The following is a 22,413-nucleotide window of genomic DNA, read 5'->3' as shown; positions in this document are numbered from 1 at the left end:
CAGTCCCTGCTCATCTCATTGCAAGAGTGTCCTGACTTCAGGAGTGACCACCTCCTGCACTAATGAAGGTGCAGCCACCCAGGTGGGCACCAAATACATGGCTCAGTCTCACCCCCATCCGGGTTTTGTTTCCTTCCTTCCTTCCTTCCTTCCTTCCTTCCTTCCTTCCTTCCTTCCTTCCTTCCTTCCTTCCTTCCTTCCTCCCCTCCCTCCCTCCCTCCCTCCCTCCCTCCTTCCTTCCTTCCTCTCTCTCTCTTTCTCTCTCTCTCTTTTTCTTTTTCTTTCTTTCTTTCTTTTTTTTTTTCAAGACAGAGTCTCACTCTGTCGCCCAGGCTGCAGTGCAATGGTGCGATCTCGCCTCACTGCAACCTCTGCCTCCTGGGTTCAAGTGCCTCTCCTGCCTCAGCCTCCCGAGTAGCTGGGACTACAGGCGTCTGCCACCATGCCCGGCTAATTTTTGTATTTTTAGTAGAGACGGAGTTTTGCCATTTGGCCAGACTGTTCTCAAACTCCTGGCCTCAAGTGATCCGCCTGCCTCGGCCTCCCAAAATGCTGGGATTACAAGTGTGAGCCATGGTGCCCAGGCCCTGGGTTTTGTTTTCTAATACGTCTCACCTCTGGTTCCCTCCAATTCTAGTCCTTACTATCTCTATCCTTATGCCCCTCTACCTGTCCCTGCCCGTTATTTCTGTGATATTAGCCTCCCAGGTTTGCTCACTCATTTGGGGATGCACAGGAGGATCACCGTGGCCCAGGATAGCTGCTTGATTACAGTCTCGATTCCTCCCTAGTCACAGCCTCGAGTGATGAGCTGCTTTCATATCATCTTCCCAAGGGTACCAATTAAGTCCTTTCCTTCCTTTCTTTTTTTTTTCTTTTAGCATCTTAAGTAATTCATAAAGTTAAAACATATTTGATGCATTTCAATACAGTTCCTAGTTATTTTAAAGGTGAGGGGCCAGGCATGGTGGCTCATGCCTATAATCCCAGCACTTTGGGAGGCCGAGGGGGAAGGATCACTTGCATCCAGGAATTTAAGACCGCGGCCTGGCACAGTAGCTCACGCCTGTAATCCTAGCACTATGAGAGGCCGAGGCGGGTGGATCACCTGAGGTCAGGAGTTCAAGACCAGCGTAACCAGTATGGTGAAACCCCATCTCTACTAAAAATTTTAAAAAATTAGCCAGACATGGTGGCCTGTGCCTGTAGTCCCAGCTACTCGGGAGGCTGAGACAGGAGAATTGCTTGAACCCAGGAAGCAGAGGTTTCAGTGAGCTGAGATTGCACCACTGCACTCCAGCCTGGGCAACAGAGCGAGCTGTCTCAAAACAAACAAAAAAACTCAACCAGCCTGGGCAACATAGTGAGACCTCGTCAGAAACTAGCCAGAAGTGGTGGTGTGTACCTGTAGCCTCTTGGGAGGCTCAGGTGGCTGGATCACTCGAGTTTCGGCAGAGCCCTCATCTCACCACTGCACTCAGCCTGGGTGACAGTGTGAGACCCTGTCTCAAAAAAATAAATAAATAAGGAAACTGAGGCTCAGATCAAATGCCTCTGACTTACCCTAGGACAAGCACTCATAGGTGAGCTGAGCGTGCTGTTAGGTAGCAGCCGGGGTGCTCCAGCCCCAAAGCCAGCCCTTTGCATGTTCTCTGCCTTCTGGGCACAGTGGCTGCTGGGCGTAGCGTAAGCAGGCGCGTGCTGTCAGGCTGGGCTTCGATGTCTTTTGTTTTTTTTTTTAACTCAGCATTTCTTGGAAGTGTTTCAGCATCAGATGTGAACCCATGTCCTCATTTTTAAGCAACTGTCCCTTACCAGGGTCTCAAACGATGGGCGTTTGTCTCTAGTCCTCCCTGTCAGTGGTATTGACATCAAATGCTCCTGAGGTTACGACCCTCGCGGGTCAAGCTGAGCTCATCAGAAGGCCTTTCCCTGGTGGTCCCAGGCATGCACGTGTTGGGGTGATCTTTTCAGTGGGTTTTCTTTCTTGGGCCGCTGAAGGTCTGTAATCGCCCTGAAGAACAGCCCGGAGCAGGATGGTGCTACTCTAGTCTCAGGCAAAACGGGGGCTCCTGGGGTCTGTTTGTGACGTGGGTGGTGGGCACACGGGTGGGCCTTTTCTATGGACGTGGAATGCACATTCACCTTGAGTCGCCTCCACTGGGCTCAGAATCCAGCACTCTCTGAGCCTGGGTCCCACCTGGGACAGGGGGCCCCCAGGGGCTGTGTGTGGAGCTGGTGTTGGCACCTGCGCCCAGCGGGCCCATGACCACCCCGGGTTGGAATTGGGACTCAGCTTCCTACTAGCCAAGCGAGCCTCAGTGTCTTTGTAAAATGGCCATACCTCCCTCCTGGGTTTGTCAGGAGGTTAGAGGGGAAGACAAAAGGAACATGAAAGGCGAGAGTCTGAAAGGCAAGATGCTGAGCAGATGGTCAGTGCCGGGACAGTCAGCTGTTCTTGTTTCCATGTTTCGGCAGCAGAGACTCACACAGGGACGGGCGTTAGGGGAAGGGTCTGTATGGAGCAAGGTCTGGGATGAAAGCGGACCTCTGCGTGTTCTTGACACAATGCTTGGTTGGGTTAGGAACATTCACCACCACGTGGCTTTCCTCTGCGTGTTCAACCTGCAGTCAGGTGCTCAGCTGGGCCGGGCGGCTGAACACGGCCCAGGGAACTGCCCCTCGCAGCTGGCAGCCACATGGCAGCCGGGTGAACTGGGTTCAGCATTCCCTTCTAGCGATCCTGATTTGTGTTTTTATCCCAGCAGTAGCCTCAGGCATCTCTGCAGCGTTTTCGTCGGTATCTTTCCTCCCTACGTTTCCATTGGCTTGTGGGTTTTCCTTGTGAGCGCAGTTGGCATAGCGTTCTTAAATACGTGGCACGACGGAGGCCACATCAATGAGGGGGACATCATTATGGGAGGGTGGGCTGGGTGGCTGGGTGACTGCAGGATTGTGGCACCAGCAAAGTAACTGCACCTTTTTTTTTTTGTAGGATCTGATGTTACTGCTTAGAGACGGGGTCCCGCTGTGTTGCCCAGGCTGGTCTCAAACTCTTGAGCTGAAGCGATCTTCCCATCTTGGCCTCCTGAGTAGCTGGGATTCCGGGCACACACCACCAGATCTGATTTTAAACAGAAATCCAGTTGGCATTGTAGAGTCGTTTGCATTAAAGCCTTCCTATCGTCAACCACAGCCATGACCTGATGACTTTCAAGCATGTGTCCAGAGAGGGGTTCACAGAGAGGAGTCTCCCTCATGAGAGGGGAAGACTGTAGATCAGAGATAGGCAAACTTGATCTCTGAGGGGCCAGACGGGCTATGTGGAGATGATTCATACCTCTCTTGTGCAGGCCACAGGCAGTGCGTACACAAGTGGACGTGACTGTGGGCCAGTGAAACTTTATTTACGATGGGATGGCTGGGCATGGTGGCTCACTCCTGTCACCCCAGCACTTTGGGAGGTTGAGGTGAAAGGGATCGCTTGAGGCCAGGAGTTCAAGACCAGCTTGGACAACATAGCAAGACCCCATCTCTACAAAAATTTTTAAAATTGGCCGGGCATGGTGGCTCACACCTATAATCCTAGCACTTTGGGAGGCCGAGGCGGGCGAATTTCTGGAGGTCAGGAGTTTGAGACCAGCCTGACCAACATGGTGAAACCCCATCTCTACTAAAAATACAAAATTTACAGGTGGTGCGTGCCTGTAATCCCAGATACTCGGAAGGCTGACAGGAGAATAGCTTGAACCCAGGAGGTGGAGGTTTCAGTGAGCTGAGATTGTGCCATTGCACCCCTGCCTGGGCGACGAGTGAAACTCTGTCTCAAAAAAAAAACAAAAAAAAATTAGCTGGGCGTAGTGGCACATGCCTGTGGTCCCAGCTATTGAGGAGGCTGAGGTGGGAGGATCTCTTGAGCCCAGGAGTTTGAGGTTGCAGTGAGCTGAGATCATGCCACTGCCCTTGAGCCTGGGCAACAGAGTGAGACACTGTCTCTAAAAAAAAAAAAAAAATACCAAACCAAACAAAACACAGGCAGTGGGCAGACTGGCTGTGGCTTGCCGCTCCCTGGCCTCTTCCAGTCAGGGAACATCATGGGCTCCAGCTTCTGCCAGTTCAAGTCATCTTTTCTGGTGTATTTCAAAGCCTCCCTGTGAGTATGGGGTCAATAGGCACAGGAAGGGACCTGGTGTGTGACAGAGGGGTGGGAGGCCCATTCATTCACACACCTCAGGACTTGCAGTGACTTCCTGTGTATTGGATTCTTCCGCCTCTCATTTGCGTCCATGATGTTGAATTCTGACTCTGTTTAAGCTGTAATGTCCACATGAAGCCATTCTAAAATCTCCAGATCCCTCTCAGAAGGCCCAAGGGATGACCAGTTACCATTTTTCTTTATCTTTGAAGGAAATTTCCAGAGCTGTTTGCACAGTTCAAGTCCTTCCTAGGGGTAAAAGAGCTGTCCTTCGCGCCACCCATGAGCGACAGATCCGGGGACGGGATAAGCCGGGAAATCGACTATGCATCTTGTAAGCGCATAGGATCCAGCTACCGGGCACTCCCCAAAACCTACCAGCAGCCCAAGTGCAGCGGGAGGACGGCCATCTGCAAGGAGGTAGCGCTCCCTGGGGCTTACATGTTCGCTGACATGGTGCATCCCCCACCCCTCCCCAGCAAACACCCAATACCCCCGTTTTGAATGAAATGCTGTGTGCTCAGCCCTCCTGAATGTTGGGTTATGGGTGGTGCTGGGATGTGGCCCAGCAAAACCACCTGAGCAGAGACAACAGTGTTGTACCCTGCTGGTAGTTTTGGCAAAACACAAGAGTGTCAGGGATAATGTGGAGTTCACTTATTCATCTGTTATTTGAGTTAGGTTTATTGCTGCCATGATACTGCTCCGTCCCGGGCTCACTGACCTCAGTGTGTTTCTGTTTAGCTTGACCATTGGACACTTCTCCAGGGTTCGTGGACAGACGATTACTGCATGTCCAAGTTCAAGAGTACCTGCTGGATTCCAGGATATAGTGCAGGGGTCAGCAAACTCTGGCCCATGGGCCCTGGCCCGCTGCCTGTGTTTGTAAATAAAGTTTTATTGGCACACAGACACAACCATTCATTTACATATTGCCTGTGGCTGCTTTTCTCACCACAAAGGCAGAGTTGAGTATTCATCCGGGATGGCCTGCAAAGTCTGAGATAGTTGCTCTCTGACCCTTTGCAGAGAAAATTTACCAATATCCGAAATGAAATCAGCCCTCCATATCTGCAAGTTCCTCATCTGTGGTTTCAACTAACCATGGATTGAAAATATGTGGGGAGAGAGAAACCAAAAAATAACAGTACAGCAATAAAGCGTAATCCACATTTTAAGAATGCAGTGTAACAATGATCTACACAGCATTTACATTGCATTAGGTATAAGTATTCTAGAGATGATTTTGCATAGGTTATATGCAAATAGGATTCCATTTGACATCAGGGACTTGAGTATCTGTGGATTTGGGTCTCCAGGGGTGGTTCTGGAACCAATCTCCCAGGATACCAAGGGAGTGTTCACTTGACCAAAGTCATGTTTTCCCTTAAAAACTTGATTCACCTTCCCATTTGTATAAGGCAGTTGCCTATCATATAATCAGGATTGTATTATGTATCTTGGTACTTTGTACACTGGCTAACAGTAAATCTTAGCTCCTGGGGCATGCAGCGCCGTTCATGGCGTTTCCTCTCGATGCAGGTACTGAATGACACCTGGGTCTCCTTCCCCTCCTGGTCTGAGGACTCCACCTTCGTCAGCTCTAAGAAGACACCGTACGAGGAGCAACTTCACCGCTGTGAGGACGAGCGCTTCGAGGTGTGTGTGCTGCTGTGGCCAGGCCCCCCGGCACATGCCTGTCCCCCTTCTCCACAGGACATGCGTCCTGATCCTCCTCCACTGTGCCAGTCTCCTTTTAGGAGCAGGGATTGCAGCACATTCCAGCAGCTCCTGGAAGCTTCCTGCTGGGTCTTGCTGGCCTCTGGGCTGGCTACCAGATGGCACTTTTTTTTTCTGTTTAAAAATTTTGTTTGGACTGGGTGTGGTGGCACACACCTGTAATCACAGCACTTTGGGAGGCCAAGGCAGGTGGATCATTTGAGCTCAGGAGTTTGAGACCAGCCTGGGCAACATGGTGAAACCTCATCTCTACCAAAAATACAAAAATTAGCCGGGCTTGGTGGCGGGTGCCTGTAATCCTAGCTACTCGGGAGGCTGAGGCAGGAGAATTGCTTGAGCCAGAGAGGCTGAGGCTGCAGTGAGCCGAGATCAAGCCACTGCACTCCACCCTGGGCAATAAAATAAAAATAAATTTAAATTACGTTAAAGAAACTTTTATTTATTTATTTATTTTGCTTGCCCTGTCTCCCAGGCTGAAAGTGCAGTGGCACAATCATGGATCATTGCTGCCTTGACCTCCCAGGGTCAAATGATCCTCCCACCTCAGCCTCCTGAGTAATTGGAACCACAGGTGCACACTACCATGCCCAGGTTGTTGTTGTTTTTTTAACTTTTTTTGTAGAGATGAGGTCTCACTATGTTCCCCAGGCTGGTCTCACACTCCTGGCCTCAAGCGATCCTCTTGAGTAGCTGGGATTACAGACACACCACCATTCCTGGCTAATTTTTGTATTTTTAGTAGAGACGGGGTTTCACCATGTTGGTCAGGCTGGTCTCGAACTCCTGACCTTGTGATCTGCCTGCCTCAGCCTCCCAAAGTGCCAGGATTACAGGCGTGAGCCACCGCACCGGGCCATAAATTTTTTTAATTAGCCAGGCATGGTGGTGCACACCTATATTCCTAGCTACTTGGGAAGCCAAGGTGGGAGGATCGTTTGAGCCCAGGAGGTTGAGGCTGCAGTGAGCTGTAATTGTGCCACTGCACTTCAGTCTGGGTGACAGAGCAAGACCCTGTCTCCTACACACACACACACCACCCCCCTCCAAAAATCCTCTGCGCTCTGAGGTCCCAGGCCCCTCCCTGAGGCCTCTTGAGTTCCCCAGTGGCTGACCCCTTCCTGCCTTCCTTTCCATAGTTAGACGTTGTCCTGGAGACGAACCTGGCCACGATCCGCGTGTTGGAAAGCGTGCAGAAGAAGCTCTCTCGGATGGCGCCCGAAGACCAGGAGAAGTTCCGGCTGGACGACTCCCTCGGGGGCACGTCGGAGGTGATCCAGCGCCGTGCCATCTATCGCATCTATGGCGACAAGGCCCCGGAGATCATCGAGAGCCTCAAGAAGAACCCCGTCACCGCTGTCCCTGTTGTCCTGAAAAGGTGCCCTGCGGCATCCCGCCTTCCCTTCCCTTCCCTTCCCTTCCCTTCCCTTCCCTTCCCTTCCCTTCCCTTCCCTTCCGTGCCGCAGGGAGCCCCTGGAGAGCTTGTTAGTGCTGTTTGTCAACAGGGGTAATCTCCAGGGGAGGTCTCAGGCCTAGGGCTGGCTTCCTGTATTTCCCAGTCTCCCACTCCTGAGAGGAGAGCACTGTGACCTTCTAGGACTTTCCACCTTGCACATAATCACATCTAGACATCTAAACTGCTTTAAGAGTCAGATGCAACCACTACACTGTGGCTTGCATTTTATTTAACGCTGCATCTCGGACACCATCTGGTGCTAGTGAACAGGTATTTATCAAGTGGCCACTTTAAGGCAGGTGCAATGCTTGGCCCTGGGGTTACGCAGCTGAGTGAGGCAGACCCAGTCCCTCTCCTCTTGGGACTCACAGCTGAGCAAGGGACCTGAGTGGCTGAGCTAGCAGCCATGCGGAGAGTGCTGGGTACCTGGGAGGAGGCGGAGGACCCAGGAAGCTGGCCACATTGGCTCTGTAAGGCCATCACGCCCTTCCTCTGACGTGCACAGAGCCCACTGCATAGACTAGGCTGGGAGCTGGCTGGGCTTGGATCCTGGGCCCCCAGTCAAGTCCCAGAGGAAGACAGGCCAGCCCTGGGATGCTTCAGGGAGGATGCCCTGGCTTGTCCCTGGTGCTGACCCCTCTTCTCCCCACAGGCTGAAGGCCAAGGAAGAGGAGTGGCGGGAGGCCCAGCAGGGCTTCAACAAGATCTGGCGGGAGCAGTATGAGAAGGCGTACCTCAAGTCCCTCGACCACCAGGCTGTGAACTTCAAGCAGAATGACACCAAGGCCCTGCGCTCCAAGAGCTTGCTCAACGAGATCGAGAGCGTCTACGACGAGGTACAGCCTTCCCTAGCCCTGCTGGCTGGCGGGGGTGGGATCCTGGCTCTCCCGACCGCCAGGTCTGTGCCTCTGTTTCCCTGGTGCTTAGGTGGGGTAGCGGCATTGCCCTTTCAGGGCTGTGTCGAGGCGAGGGTTCATGTCTCTGTGATGCCCAGCCTGCGGCCTGCCCTAGGAGAACCAGCAACTCTGCCATTGTCTGTTTGTTTGTTTAGAGGCAGAGTCTCGCCCGCTCTGTCGCCCAGGCTGGAGTGCAGTGGTGCGATCTCAGCTCACTGTAACCTCCACCTCCCCGGTTCAAGCGATTCTCCTGCCTCAGCCTCCCGAGTAGCTGGGACTATAGGCACGTGACACCACACCTGGCTAATTTTTGTATTTTTAGTAGAGACGGGGTTTCACCATGTTGGCCAGGCTGGTCTTGAACTCCTGACCTTGTGATCCACCCGCCTCGGCCTCCCAAAGTGCTGGGATTACAGGCGTGAGCCACCGTGCTCGGCCAACTCTGCCGTTGTCTGGAGAAATCTCTGTCCCTCCTGTGGGACAGTGACGGACTTCAGCTTAGATGGCAGGTGGCAGCAGCCTTCATTTCTTTCTTGCCGACTGTGCCCGGCACTGGTGTTAGCAATGCAGAAGGAGTCATATATCATCTGACCTCACTCCTGAACCTGACTCTGCTTGCATCATTATTCTGATTTTACCAGTGGGGAAACCGAGGCACAAGAGGTTGCATTTGCCTGGGCTGGTCGCAGGGGGCCAGGGCTCCGAGTCAGTGGGTTCGAGGCTTTCGGCTGCACGTCCTCACTGCAGGCTCACAAGGCCTGAGTTACAGAACCAAGGCCAGCGGGACCCTCAGGTTGCCAGGAACTGGGCCTGTTAGTGGCTGTGCGTAGGGAGTGCCTGCCTGCAGGATCCTGAAGGGGGAAGCTTGGCAGGGTGTTGGGCATAGTGACAGCCAGCTGTCGGGAAGGTCCTTGGACACTCTGAGGAGGTGGCTGGGGAGGGCACGCTGCTCCCCAGGCAGTACCCAGATCACGGCACGGGTTGCATTGTCAGCCTGGTGCCCACCTGGGCAGGGGGTGGTGCCTCACCTGATTTGGTGTCTTGCTCCCGTCACTGCACAGTGAGCGGTCGCTCCTTTTACAATATAGAAACGGAATCCACAGGAGCCAGGCTGCTGGCCCAAGGCCTCTCCCAGAGCCTGTGGGACTGTGGGGACCCCCTTCCCTCCCACCTCCCTCCCCATGGGCCACCCTCGCCCCAGGCCTACCCACAGCCGCTCTGGCTTCCTCACTCTAGTCCTCGGCGGATCCCCAAGCCCAAGACCCTGCATAGGTTCTGTGGGTCTGTAGTGTCTGCAAAGTGCAGATGATGAAGTAGCCCTGGAAATCCACCAATGAGACCCCGAGTTCCTGGGTCCCTCCCTGGGGCTGGGGCTGATGAGGCAAGGGGCACCAAGGTTGGCCCCCTGGCCTGACAGATCTCTGCACATGCAGGTCCTTGATGAGTTCCAAAGTCAGACCCCCATTCCATCACACAGTTTACAAAGCATGGTTACGGGTCACAGACATGGGGATCGTGCTTCAGAGGGGACTGTAAAGGAATTTTCAGTGTTTATGGCATAAATGAGACCTGGGGGACTTAGGAAGCGGTCAGAGGGCGGAGGTCACACTGAAGAGCCCGGAACAGGGCTGAGCGTGCAGACTCCTAGGAACCGGCTCAGCGTGCTTGGCCCCACCAGCCTCTACGCTGCCCTGCAGGGGAGGAGGAAGGGAAACCTCAGGCTGCTGGGAGACCTGGTCCTTCCCCTGGGAGCCTGCAGAGATGGCGTCCATGCTCACTTTCCCCAAGAGCCCCAGTGCGTCGGCCTCCCTGCCTCCCTCCCTGAGGGGTTGGGGCTGGGCACTGGGTGCCAGGACGGTGGTGTGGGAGGCTGGAGGAAGGGGTGATTGTCTTAACGGTGTGAGGGAATGAAAGTCGTGGTCTGGATAAAGACCAAGGGGAGGGGTGAGCCTGGGACAGGGTTTTCCAGGGAGCGAGAGCAAATGGGCATGTGCAAAGGCCCCACACACACAGGAGGGAGCTCGGCGCCCTGAAGCATCGCAGGAAGGAGCCTGGGGGCCGTGAGGCTGGAGGGGCTATGGAGGGGCACCCCAAGGGCTGGCATCTTCTGAGGGGCAGTGCCTCAGGAGTGTTAGTTGAGGTGACCATGCTCCTGTGGGCCAAGTCGCCCTGGACCCAGTGAGGAGAACGGTTGGAACAGGCTGGTGAGAGCTGGTGGGAGGGCTGGTGACATGACGGTGGTAGCAAGCACGTGCAGGGGCTGGTGGGTGACAGCAGCGGAGGTGGGGACTTGGGGACGATGGGCGTGCAGGGCTTCAGATGTGAGCAGTTGCAGGCCTCCTGGGTAGTAGATGGAGGGCAGCGGCAGAGAGGTCACGGCTCACCCTGTGCCTCCTTGACCTCATCGATAGCGTGGTATGGGCAGCCCCGGTCAAGCTGGAATCAGGCGCCACCGTTGCTGTCAGTAGGAGGAGGTCGGCCTCAGAGGTTTCCCCATGCTGAGCCACAGGGCCCCCATTCTGCCCTAGAGCTGGGCTGAGCGACAGACCCAGGCTTGACGCTGTCAGACCCCCTGTGAACCCTGCCCCATATCTCAGAATCCTCTCGGCTCCTCCGACTGGGTCCCGGGATGACTTGGGTCTGCCTTGCTTCCGGAGAGGGAACCAGGGGCACGTGGGGCTGCACAGGAGGTTGAGGCAAGCGACCCGCCCCCCAGGCCTTGCCTCTCCCCGACGTTGGCCACCCATCCTGCTCCGGGCAGCACTCGTCCACCTTGGTGGCCCAGTTAACAGCGACTTGTGAACGGGCACGGGGGGTCCTCTGGGTGCTGGGTGGCTTTCCGTCTCATGGCCGCCCTTTCCCCCACAGCACCAGGAGCAGCACTCGGAGGGCCGCAGCGCCCCCTCTAGCGAGCCACACCTCATCTTCGTGTACGAGGACCGACAGATCCTGGAGGACGCAGCAGCGCTCATCAGCTACTACGTGAAGCGGCAGCCGGCCATCCAGAAGGAGGACCAGGGCACCATCCACCAGCTGCTGCACCAGTTCGTGCCCAGCCTCTTCTTCTCTCAGCAGCTGGACCTGGGCGCCTCTGAGGAGTCAGCCGACGAGGACCGGGACAGCCCCCAGGGGCAGAGCACAGACCCCAGCGAACGGAAGAAGCCGGCGCCAGGACCCCACAGTAGCCCCCCAGAGGAGAAGGGGGCCTTTGGGGATGCCCCGGCCACTGAGCAGCCACCCCCGCCACCCCCACCGCCACACAAGCCTCTGGACGACGTCTACAGCCTCTTCTTTGCCAACAACAACTGGTACTTCTTCCTGCGCCTGCACCAGACCCTGTGCTCCAGGCTGCTGAAGATCTACCGCCAGGCGCAGAAGCAGCTCCTGGAGTATCGGACCGAGAAGGAACGGGAGAAGCTGCTGTGTGAGGGCCGCAGGGAGAAGGGCAGCGACCCCGCCATGGAGCTGCGGCTGAAGCAGCCCAGTAAGGCTCCGAAGCCTGCCGGAGGCCCCGGGGGGTGCCTGGGGTTTGGGGTCGCAGCTCATGATCTGACATGTCCTGTTACTTTTCTTCCTGGCTTTTCGTTTTAAGAGAATTCTGTGATTTCAGATGGGAAATTGCAAACAGGAAGTTGCCAGCATAAGACAGAGGTCTCAGGGACCCCTCGCCCAGGCTCCGCCGGCACTGGCACCTGTCCTGGGTGTAGCACCCTCTCCTGACCGGGGAACCTTTGTTTTTCATGGGCCTTCTCATGGAGCCGTCACGGCCCAGCTCCACAGTGCCCTTTTACTTTCTTTTTTTTTTTTTTTTTTTTTTTTTTTTTTGAGATGGAGTCTTGCGCTGTTGCGCAGGCTGGAGTATAGTGGCGGGATCTCGGCTCACTGCAACCTCCACTATCCTGGGTTCAAGTGGTTCTCCTGCCTTAGCCTTCCAAGTAGCTGGGATTACAGGCGGTCGCCACCATGCCCAGCTGATTTTTTGTATTTCTTTTTTGAAATGGAGTCTTGCTCTGTCGCCCAGGCTGGAGTGCAGTGGTGTGATCTCACTGCAGCCTCTGCCTCCCAGGTTCAAGCAATTCTCTGTCTCAGCCTCTGAGTAGCTGGGATTACAGGCACCTGCCACCATGTCCGGCTAATTTTTTTTGTATTTTTAGTGGAGACGGGGTTTCACCATCTTGGCCAGGCTGGTCTTAAACTCCTGACCTTGTGATCCACCTGCCTCAGGCTCCCAAAGTGATGGGATTACAGGCATGAGGCACTGTGCCCGGCCCAATTTTTTGTATTTTTAATAGAGACAGGTTTTCACCATTTTAGCCAACCTGGTCTCAAACTCCTGAACTCAGGTGATCCGGCTGCCTCAGCCTCCCAAAGCGCTGGGATTACAGGCACGGGCCACCATGCCTGGCTCCACAACACTCTCTGTGCCATCCCTGGGTTGCCGGCCAGATTAGGCAGCCTCAGGGAGGGTGGCAGTGAACGCCAGCTACTTGGGTTTCCTGGTGATTCCCAGATTTGCCCCAGGGGTGGCGGGTGAGGGCTGCTGGGCCCCACGGGGACATTTGTTGGGGCTCTGTGGTGCCAGAGCTTGGCCTGCGTGGCTTTATGCACTCCAGGAGGCATGTGGATGAAGCGGTGTGTCTCCACAGGTGAAGTGGAGCTGGAGGAGTACTACCCAGCCTTCCTGGACATGGTGCGGAGCCTGCTGGAGGGCAGCATTGACCCCACGCAGTACGAGGACACCCTGCGCGAGATGTTCACCATCCACGCATACGTGGGCTTCACCATGGACAAGCTGGTGCAGAACATCGCGCGGCAGGTGAGCCGGGCCGGGGCGGGGCCGCCCCTGAGGACGCTGGAAATGGCCCTGCCGTCACTTCACTCCCACCTGGGAAGGGGGCCCGTGGTCGGCACAGCAAACCTATCCTGTTTTTTCTTAATCGAGACAAAATTTACATAATGTGAAATTACCCATTTGGATGTTCAGTTTGGTAACATTTAGTACGTTCACAATATTGTGCAACCACCACCTCTGTCTAGTTCCAGAACATTTCATCTTTCCAAAAGGAGACCCCATCCCCATCAGCAGCCACTCCCCATTCCCCTGCCCCAAGCCCCTGACATCCAGTCATCTGCTTTCTGCCTCTGGATTTCCCTCGTGCTTCATTCCTATTTATGGCTCTGTAGTAGTCAGTTGCATGGGTAGCTACGTTTCGTTTCTCCGTCTCGGCTGTGGCTGCCTTACAGAGATTGTGAGCACTGCTGCTCTGAATATTTGTGTACAGGTTTTTGTTCTGAGTTCCTGTTGACAAACCGTTCTTGAGGATAAATTGACAACATGGAAAAAACCTTAACCCACTTATCCTGGGGGAGGGTGGGAGTAGCGGTGTTCATCCGCGTTGGTTTTAGTAGTAGCAAAAACCCGGCCCCCGCTGAATGTCAACGCAAGGAAACCGGTCACGTAAACATAAACAGCAGACATCCCAGACGAGCTGGGTGTGGTTCCAGGACGTGGGTCCTGCTTGGTTTCTGCCAGAGTCATTGTTCATGGTGACCTCTGTTTCCTGGTCACCCAGTAAGGCTGTTCGTCATAAAGCGGGAAAAAAGCTGGAAAAAAATAATGCCATTACTCTCCCCCCCAGACACAGTTACAAGAAGCATTTCAGACAGGATGTTTCCTTCCAGGTTTTAAAGACTGCTTAATGCAAGTAAAATACACACGCAGAAAAGTTCCCAAATTTGAAGGGGGCAGATGGATGGGCTTTCATCAAAAGAACCCCTGCCCCTGTGTCCCTACCCAGCCACCTGCCACCCATGGACACTCACAACCCTGATTTCTTCTTCTTCTTTTTTTTTTTTTAAGACAGAGTTTTGCTCTTGTCACCCAGGCTGGAGTGCAATGGCGCGATCTCGGCTCACAGCAACCTCTGCCTCCTGGGTTCAAGCAGTGCTCCTGCCTCAGCCTCTTAAGTAGCTGGGATTACAGGTGCATGCCACCACACCCGGCTAATTTTTGTATTTTTAGTAGAGGAGGGGTTTAACCATGTTGGCCAGGCTGGTCTTGAACTCCTGACCTCAGGTGATCCGCCTGCCTCTGCCTCCCAAAGTGCTGGGATTGCAGGCGTGAGCCACGGCACCCGGCATCACAACCCTGATTTCTACACAGAGGTAGATCCTGGTCTTGAGCCGTGTGTTAACAGAAGCACACAGTGCCCGGCTGCATCCTGGGAGTGTCATTCTGTGAGATTCCTGTGTTGAGATCAACCAGCCAAGGATTCCCAGGAACGACCCCCACTCCGTCCACCTGTCTCCTGAGGACAGGCATGGGTGGTGCCCCGTGGGCGCGTCTCGTGGCCGTCCATGTACATTTCTGCTGCTGCCCTTGGGGTGAGGCAGAGAGAGGTGTGTCTCACTGATGGAAACTTTCAGTTTCCTGGATCACTCCTACCATTGCTGTGCCAGGCCGCACTCCGTGTCCTCCCTGGGGCGTCTCTCCATCAGCTGGGAGCTGTTCGAATCTCGGTGGGCTCACATTAAATTTCCCTGATGGCTCATGTGTGTGGTTGGGGCCTTGTCCTTTCATGGCCGTTGGGACATCTTTTCTCTTGGAAAGCTGTCCACGGTGTTTGTGCCTGTTTCCGTCGAGTCTGCCTTGTTGGTGACTGGGAGGATTTCTATGTCTGGCCACAAGGACTTCGTGAAACCCACAGCTGCGTTCCGACACCGTCACTTAAGCCTCCTCCACTTTCCCTCTGTGTGCCCGAAACAGGTCCCTGCCCATCACCGTCCACAGCAGTGGCCGCTCCCCCAGTGAGGGAGACACGCATGGGGCAGCCTGGAGAGAGAACGCCCAGGGCCCAGCGCACGGTGTTGGGGCAGCGATGAGGGGGATGCCGGGGCCTGGCAGTCTGCCCTCCCAGGCCGGGCACCCCTCATGGGCCATGGCTTTGGGGACAGCAGCCTTGCTTGTGGCACCAGGAGATTGGACCAAATGGTTTATGGAAAGCATTGATTAGTGCTTTAAAAGAATCTCCCGCTTCCATAAACATCTCCTCTAGAACCTGTTAAAAACAAAGCAATGAAAATGGGCTGTCTGGCTGGAGCCGTAGTCAGAGCCTCGTGCTGCCCTGCTGTCCTGGCTGTGGCCTCACCAAACCCCACCTGTAGCTCACTGGGCCAGGTGCTCACCGCGGGCCCCTCCATGCTGTTTGTAACCTGCCTCGAGGCCATGTCTGGACTCTGCCTCCCTTTATCTTAAAAATTAGCGTTGCTGTTTTTCAGCAGTAGCAGTAGGCATTCAGTGGGCACCTGCTGTGTGCCAGGTGCTGTCTGAAACCTGTGCGTGTCCAGGTGGTATTGTATCCATTCACCAAAGCTGCACACGGAACCCCCAGGCAGTGTGGTCCCCTGACCAGGGCCTGGGCTGTGCAAGCGGGTGTTTCACACCAGCCTTGTCTGCCCCACAACCCCTGCTGTTTCCATTCCTTCCTTCTTCAGTGCAAAGGTGAAAGGAATAGCAGTGTATTTACATCCAAGCATTTAGGGGAAAGGAACAGCCTGCACTCATACCACCTTCAGCTCATTCCAGGGTTTGCTTTGGAACATTTTTTTACGTGTCTTTTCTATGTGTTTCTCACACGCACACAGGGTTTGCTGGTCTGGCTTGGTCTGATCTGGCCTGGTCTGTTTTGTTCAGGTCTGGTCTGGTCTAGTCTAGTTTTGGTCTGGTCTGGCCTGGTCTGGTCTAGTTTTGGTCTGACCTGGTCTGACCTGGTCTAGCCTGGTCTGGTCTGGTTTTGGTATGGTCTGGCCTGATCTGGTCTGGTCTGGTTTGGTTGGGTTTTGGTTTGGTCTGGTTTGGTCTGGTCTGATGTTGGTCTGGTTTGTTTTGGTTTGGTTTTGGTCTGATTTGCTCTGGTCTGATCTGGTCTGGTCTGGTTTGCTTTTGATTTGGTCTGATTTTGGTCTGGTCTGGTCTGATCTGATCTGGTTTGGTTTGGCTTGGTTTTGATTTGGTCTGGTTTGGTCTGGTCTGATTTTGCTCTGGTTTGGTTTGGTTTTGGTCTGGTCTGGTTTTGGTCTGGTCTGATCTGGTCTGGTCTGGTTTGGTTTTGATTTGGTCTGATTTGGTCTGGTCTGCTTTGGTTTGGTTTTGGTTTGGTGTGGTCTGGTTTTGGTCTGGTCTGGTCTGGTTTTGGTCTGGTCTGGTTTGGTTGGTTTTGGTTTGGTCTGGTTTGGTCTGATCTGGTCTGGTCTGGTCTAATCTGATCTGGTCTGGTCTGATCTGGTCTGGTCTGGTTTGGTCTGATTTGGTCTGGTTTGATCTGGTCTGGTCTGTTTTGGTTTGGTCTGGTCTGGCTTGGTCTGGTTTGGTCTGGTCTGGTATGGTTTTGATCTGGTCTGCCCTGGCCTGCACACAGCCTGTCAGGATCCTGGTCTTCATCCCTGTGCCTTGCAGTCTCCATCCTGACTTGTTTCTGGCCTTTGCCAACTTCCTCCGTGGGTGAGATGGGGGCTCCTGCAGGAGGCAGGGTGGCCACACCACCTGCTTTCCTCCTGCCAGTTGCACCACCTCGTGAGCGACGACGTCTGCCTGAAGGTGGTAGAGCTCTACCTGAATGAGAAGAAGCGGGGCGCTGCCGGTGGGAACCTGTCCTCCCGCTGCGTCCGCGCCGCCAGGGAGACCAGCTACCAGTGGAAGGCCGAGCGCTGCATGGCCGACGAGAACTGCTTCAAGGTGAGAGGAGGCCTGGGGCTTACAAGCCGGGAGGCCCAGCCACTCACTCAGCTCTGGACTCGGTCCTGGGTGGACCCTGGTTCAGCGGCTGGGACGTCGGCCCTGCTGCAGAGCCCGGGAGGTACCATTGACCTACAGGAAGCGTCAGGGCTTTGGAAGGGTGGCAAAGGTGGGTGGCGGGTGGCCTTGCGAGCCTGCGCTGTGCCGGCTGGGCTGTCCCAGCAGTTGAGGTTGTCGGCGTCCCTGCTCCGCAGGTGATGTTCCTGCAGCGCAAAGGGCAGGTGATCATGACCATCGAGCTCCTGGACACCGAGGAGGCCCAGACGGAGGACCCTGTGGAGGTCCAGGTGAGGCCCTGGCCCCAGGCCGTGCCACGCACACCAGGGAGCGCCTGAGGGCAGCAGCATGGGGCTCCCACCAGCCAAGCGCGGGCTGCGCAGCATCCAGAGATCCTCCCTCTGCAGACGGCAGGCTCTGCTTGAGGCCTGGTGGGTGGGGTTGCCTCCCTCCCTGCTCCCCCACCAGGCTGTCTTCTGTGCCCCCTCTCCAAAGAGCAGACCGCTCCTCCTGAGCCAGCAGGTGCATCCCAGGGCAGGAGGGGAGCCAGGCCACCTCTCCCTGGCCCCCGACTCCCACGCAGGGCATCCCCGTGGCTGACCTCTGCACCTCCCGTGTCAGGGCTGCATCCTGATCCTAATCCCCAGCAGAGGAGCCACCTGGCCCCAGCTCCCAGTCACAATTTTTGTGGGGACAGATGTTTCCTGCTCACCTCCTGCATCCTGGTGACAGTGAGGCATTGACCCGTGTGTGCCCCCAGGGTGGTCACTGGGGCCTGCAGCTCCCAGCACCTGCTGGCGGGTCCAGTGTGTGTGCACATTACTCAGCTGGCCAACTCCATTCATTTCCTGGGGCTGCCACCGCAGTGACCGCAAACCACGTGACTTCAAACAACAGAAGTCTGTTCCCTCAACGTCCTGGGGGTCAGCAGTCCACAGCCACAGTGTGGGCCAGGCCGTGCTCCTGCCAGAGGTTCTTCCAGCTTCTGGGGGCTTCTGGCACCCCTCACTGTGGCCTGTTTGTGTGAGTCCCGCTGTCGCTGGGTCCTCTGTTGAGAGCTATAGTCCGGGAGGGTCTCCGTCAGGGATCGGAGTCCTCCTCAGCGGCGCTCCTCATGCTCTGGGAATAGGGGGCACAGAAGCCCTGTGAGCTCCTGAACTCAGGGTCTAGAGTGAGAGTGGCCATGGCCCTGCTGTGGGGCGTCACGGGCTGTGTCTCTCCCCGTCTCCAGCACCTGGCTCGGTACGTGGAGCAGTATGTGGGGACCGAGGGCGCATCCAGCTCACCCACCGAGGGCTTCCTCCTGAAACCCGTGTTCCTGCAGAGGTGAGAGGCCCTGAGATGCATGCTCCGTTCCTTCCTGTGGGCCCAGGGAGTGTCCCCTTTGTCCTGACGGGGGCTGGACCATGGCACATTCTCTGGCTGGGAACACTTAGTAGGCACCTGCTGTGTGCTGAGGTGGGCCCTGCCCTTTTGAGGCTTGTGGTTTGCAGAGGAGGGATTAGTAACCCCAGGATGGTGAGGGGTACGAGGGGAGGGGCCAACCTTACAATGTGACAGTGGGCGGAAGAGCGAATGCCCGGCCTGGAGGGAGACACTGCCAGAGCTGGTGGGGCCAGGCCAGAGGCAGGTGGCTGTGGCAGGACCCTGGACCAACTCAGGTTGGGCTAGGATGGCGCCCCTGGGACCAGTGGGGGCCGCTGGTGGTGTTCAGATCTGGGGGCGTTTCTTCTTGTTTCCATTTGCTTTTCTGTGGACCCCTGGGAGGTAGCACATCTGATGGTCCCAGGCCTAGGGGCTTCCCAGCCTGCAAATCCTCTCACGATGCCGAGAGCGAGCCAGAGTCCATTCCACCTCCTCTCACCCCCAGGAACCTCAAGAAGTTCCGCCGCCGGTGGCAGAGCGAGCAGGCGCGGGCCCTGCGCGGCGAGGCCAGGAGCTCCTGGAAGCGGCTGGTGGGCGTGGAGAGTGCCTGTGACGTGGACTGCCGCTTCAAGCTCAGCACCCACAAGATGGTGTTCATCGTGAACTCCGAGGACTACATGTACCGTCGCGGAACCCTCTGCCGGGCCAAGCAGGTGCCAGGGGAGGCCTGGGCTGCCCCTACACCCCCCTCCTCACCCCAAGTTCTGGGGCCCTGGGGGTCCAACCCTCAGCCGCCCTGACACCGGCCTCTCCAACAGGTGCAGCCCCTGGTCCTGCTTCGCCACCACCAGCACTTTGAGGAGTGGCACAGCCGCTGGCTGGAGGACAACGTGACAGTGGAGGCGGCCAGCCTGGTGCAGGACTGGCTGATGGGTGAAGAGGATGAGGACATGGTACCCTGCAAGACGCTGTGTGAGACGGTGCACGTGCACGGCCTGCCCGTGACCCGCTACCGCGTGCAGTACAGCCGCCGCCCGGCCTCACCCTGACGTGCCCTCGGCCTTGGTTGCGTTGGGGCCGTTTTCTTGAACGACCTGAGAGGCATCTCCCAGCCCCTCTGCTGCCGGACAGCGCACTCCAGGGCAGGACGCCGCACCCGGTCTCCTGTGGGCCTGCCGTGTGCCAAACCTGAGCTACCTGCACCCGAGCCCTGGGGCTCAGCCCCACCACAGGGGCGGGTGGACGTGCTGGCCGAGGAGCAAGCAATCACGTTTGCGTCCCTGTCCGTCACATGTGCCAAATCCCTGGCAGGCGGGTGGCCCCTGCCCTATGTTCTTACCGTGTCTTGGAAAAGTCACAGGTGACAGCCCTCTTGAGGCCTGCACTTTGGAGGGGGTCCATGTCCAAGAGACCCTGACAAGGAAGGAGTTGAGCCCTGGGTAGGCTTGCTTGAAAAGTGAGTCCTTCTAGAATATTCTCAGAGCTGTCAGAAATGTCACCTGAGGGTTTGGGCATCAGCTCTGCCCGGCTGGTGTTCAGGCCCTCAGTCACTTTGGAAGTGAGAAGAACCCTTTAGCCAAACCTTTGGGATCCCACTTTGAAGTCAAGACCTGGAGTAGGTGGGCAGTGCCTCGGGAGACCCCGCTCTGGATAAGAGACACCCAACCCCAACTCCAGCAGCTGGACTCTGGGGCCACAAGGGGAGGGACCCCAGCCAGCGTTCCCACAGAAGTGTTCCTGCAGAGCTGGCACCACCCCGTTGTGGGGCGGCGGGCCCGGTCGAGTTCATGCAGTGGGTACCCTAGGTGTATGTGTACACGCACAGATATTTATTCTTTTCGCTCTTAGTGGTTGTTATTTCTGCAGCAGCCAAGTCCCGCAGCTCCCTGGGGCTGAGATCTCCTTTTGTGGAACTCCAAGAGCTGCCCTGACAGTCCCACCCACCACCCACGGAGCCCCATCCGTCTGCCTACCCCGGGACCCACATGGCCACTCCAGGGATCGCTGTTATCCTTTCGTGAGGGGCTGAGGCAACTGTCCCATGAAGGCATCCAAGGCTTTCAGTGCCAAGAATCCCAAGTGACTGGGGCTGGGGATCGGTTCTCCAGGCCTCTCTCCCCCCACTGTGAGAGCCCCTGGCCCTGGCCCCTGTGCACCAGTGGGCCCAGAATAACCACCACCCTCACCGTCCTGCAACAGCTGGACTCAAGTTTCCAGGAAGTGGAGATGCGTTTCTAGAAGTTCCCTGTGGAACCTGGAGGCTCCGGACGCCTTTGACTCCAGGCTGGGCGATTCCGAGGCCGGCCCGTCCTCCTGGGGTCCCCGCCCCCGCTCCCCAAGTGTCACGCAGGCACTTTGTACGCGTCCCGGTTTTCTAAGAAGGGAACTTGCCATCAGGATTCCTGCACCAGGCCCACGGTCGTCTCGGGCAGAGCCACGTGGGCCCTGGGTGCAGCCGGAGACCCCGCCGAGCTCCTCCTTTCAGTATTCCCATCCCCGCATGCTTCTAGGGAGCGCCTCTTTTCCGTTCTTGAGGAATTTCTGTTCTGGGGCTTGTCCTTCCTTTGCAGCTGTTTTGAATGTAGTTTTCCTTTTCTATTTATTTGCACATTAAAGTTAAAAATTGAATATTGACATCAAGCCATGAGGGTATGTTGGTCTCTTCCTTCGAGAGCCTTGCCGACTTCCTGCCACCAGGTCAGTGGGCGGGACCCACGGGAGCAAGGGGTGGCTGGGTGTGCCCACCCGGGCCCAGGGGAGTCGAAGCCCACCTCGAACCAAGATCATCTCACACCCTGCACCTGCACCGCTGCGACATGGGAGTGTCTTCTAGAATATTCTTTTCCAACTCCATATGCACATTTAGTGGGAATTAGAAGCGTCTCCTTCCCCTGAGTGTCTCTCATGCAGAACCCAATTTAAAGATGATGGTGTTTGCTCTAAGCTTCCCATGCCCAACCTGTCCATCCAGGCCTGCGCCTGCCCACCCGCCCCACACGGCCACCCTCCATACTCCATGGGGCCCACCCACCTCCTGGCTTTCACCATCATTTTCTCCTCATCTCCTGCCCCCTGTCTGTGTCCCAGGCCGCACACCTGCCTCCGGGTAGCAGAAGCCCCCAGCTCTGCTATGTCCCCTGGCTGACATGCCTAGAGGGTTCCAAGGCAGAAGTGGCCAGCCCCTCCCCTTCAGTATGGGCTCCTCCATCCTCTGCAGGGACTGTCCTCCCCAACCTCCCCGAAGGGCCATAGCTGCCTCCCAAGGACCCATGTGCTCCCTGCACACCCGAGCTTCCCTGGCAGTTCTGACCCCCACCCCCACCAGAGGGTCAGGGCTCCCGGGGAGTGTGGCAAGCCAGACTGGAGGCTGCCCTGTTTCCTTCTGCCTCGATCCCACAGCTGGGGATGCCCAGGGTCCTCTCTGGGCCCCCAGACTGGCTTTCCTTGGTCAGAAGTGCTGCAGGGACTGGAAAAGGCCGTGCTTGTACCAGGAGAGCGAACAAAGAGCAGATCTCCAAGGTGGCCCCGCCCTGAGGGGTCCACTGCCCTCAAGTAGGCAGGGCCCGTGGCCTTGACAAGGTGATATGAGATGAGAGAGGTCCCTCGCTGGCCCTGAGGATGTCTCCACTGTGCTGGGGAGGGGACCCCATGGCAAGGGACAGAGAGTGGCCTCCAAGAGCCAAGTGGGACCTCAGAGCCACCACTACCACCAGGACCCAAATTCTGCCCAAGTCCACCTAAGCCCAGAAAAGGCCCCCAAGCAGCAGATAAGGACACAGCCCAGCTGACGCCTTGATCTCTGCCTCATTTGACCCTGAACCAAGGACCCAACATGCCAGGCCGGACCCCCTGACCCACGGAGAGGTGAGGTCATAGAGGTGTGTGGCTGTGAGCCACGTTCATTACCCAGAGATAGAACAGCAGCGTTAATAAAGCCGCTGTATGTCCAGCACCTCCCCTTCCACCTCCTTCA

The 22,413-nt window shown here is 56.3% G+C and overlaps 2 protein-coding genes across 5 annotated transcripts in view; one reads left to right on the top strand and one right to left on the bottom strand.

Moving 5' to 3' along the window:
- Positions 1 to 21,074, top strand: part of SIN3B (SIN3 transcription regulator family member B) — a 51,001-nt gene extending 29,927 nt beyond the window's left edge. Inside the window, exons 9-20 of one of the 2 annotated variants that reach the window (XM_050769464.1) lie at positions 4,408 to 4,615; positions 4,940 to 5,035; positions 5,738 to 5,854; positions 7,072 to 7,310; positions 8,041 to 8,224; positions 11,153 to 11,768; positions 12,931 to 13,100; positions 16,845 to 17,018; positions 17,273 to 17,365; positions 18,307 to 18,401; positions 18,946 to 19,153; positions 19,259 to 21,074. In XM_050769464.1, the coding sequence (XP_050625421.1) occupies positions 4,408 to 4,615; positions 4,940 to 5,035; positions 5,738 to 5,854; positions 7,072 to 7,310; positions 8,041 to 8,224; positions 11,153 to 11,768; positions 12,931 to 13,100; positions 16,845 to 17,018; positions 17,273 to 17,365; positions 18,307 to 18,401; positions 18,946 to 19,153; positions 19,259 to 19,489 (2,431 nt within the window). In that variant the 3' untranslated portion in view covers positions 19,490 to 21,074. The remainder of the gene's footprint in view (positions 1 to 4,407; positions 4,616 to 4,939; positions 5,036 to 5,737; positions 5,855 to 7,071; positions 7,311 to 8,040; positions 8,225 to 11,152; positions 11,769 to 12,930; positions 13,101 to 16,844; positions 17,019 to 17,272; positions 17,366 to 18,306; positions 18,402 to 18,945; positions 19,154 to 19,258) is intronic. The other variant, XM_050769465.1, reaches the window with a different exon arrangement.
- Positions 1 to 22,413, bottom strand: part of SMIM7 (small integral membrane protein 7) — a 357,382-nt gene that overhangs the window by 205,994 nt on the left and 128,975 nt on the right. The window contains exon 1 of one of the 3 annotated variants that reach the window (XM_050769890.1): positions 9,686 to 9,689. The exons of the other annotated variants lie outside the window; for them this stretch is intronic. The gene's annotated coding sequence lies outside the window, so the exon portion shown is untranslated. Of the gene's footprint in view, positions 1 to 9,685; positions 9,690 to 22,413 lie in introns of those variants that run through there. 3 annotated transcript variants of the gene reach the window in all.

Source organism: Macaca thibetana, chromosome 19 (assembly GCF_024542745.1).
Source record: "Macaca thibetana thibetana isolate TM-01 chromosome 19, ASM2454274v1, whole genome shotgun sequence".
Classification (NCBI taxonomy): Eukaryota; Metazoa; Chordata; class Mammalia; order Primates; family Cercopithecidae; genus Macaca; species Macaca thibetana.
This window is presented reverse-complemented; position numbering and strand designations above follow the sequence as displayed.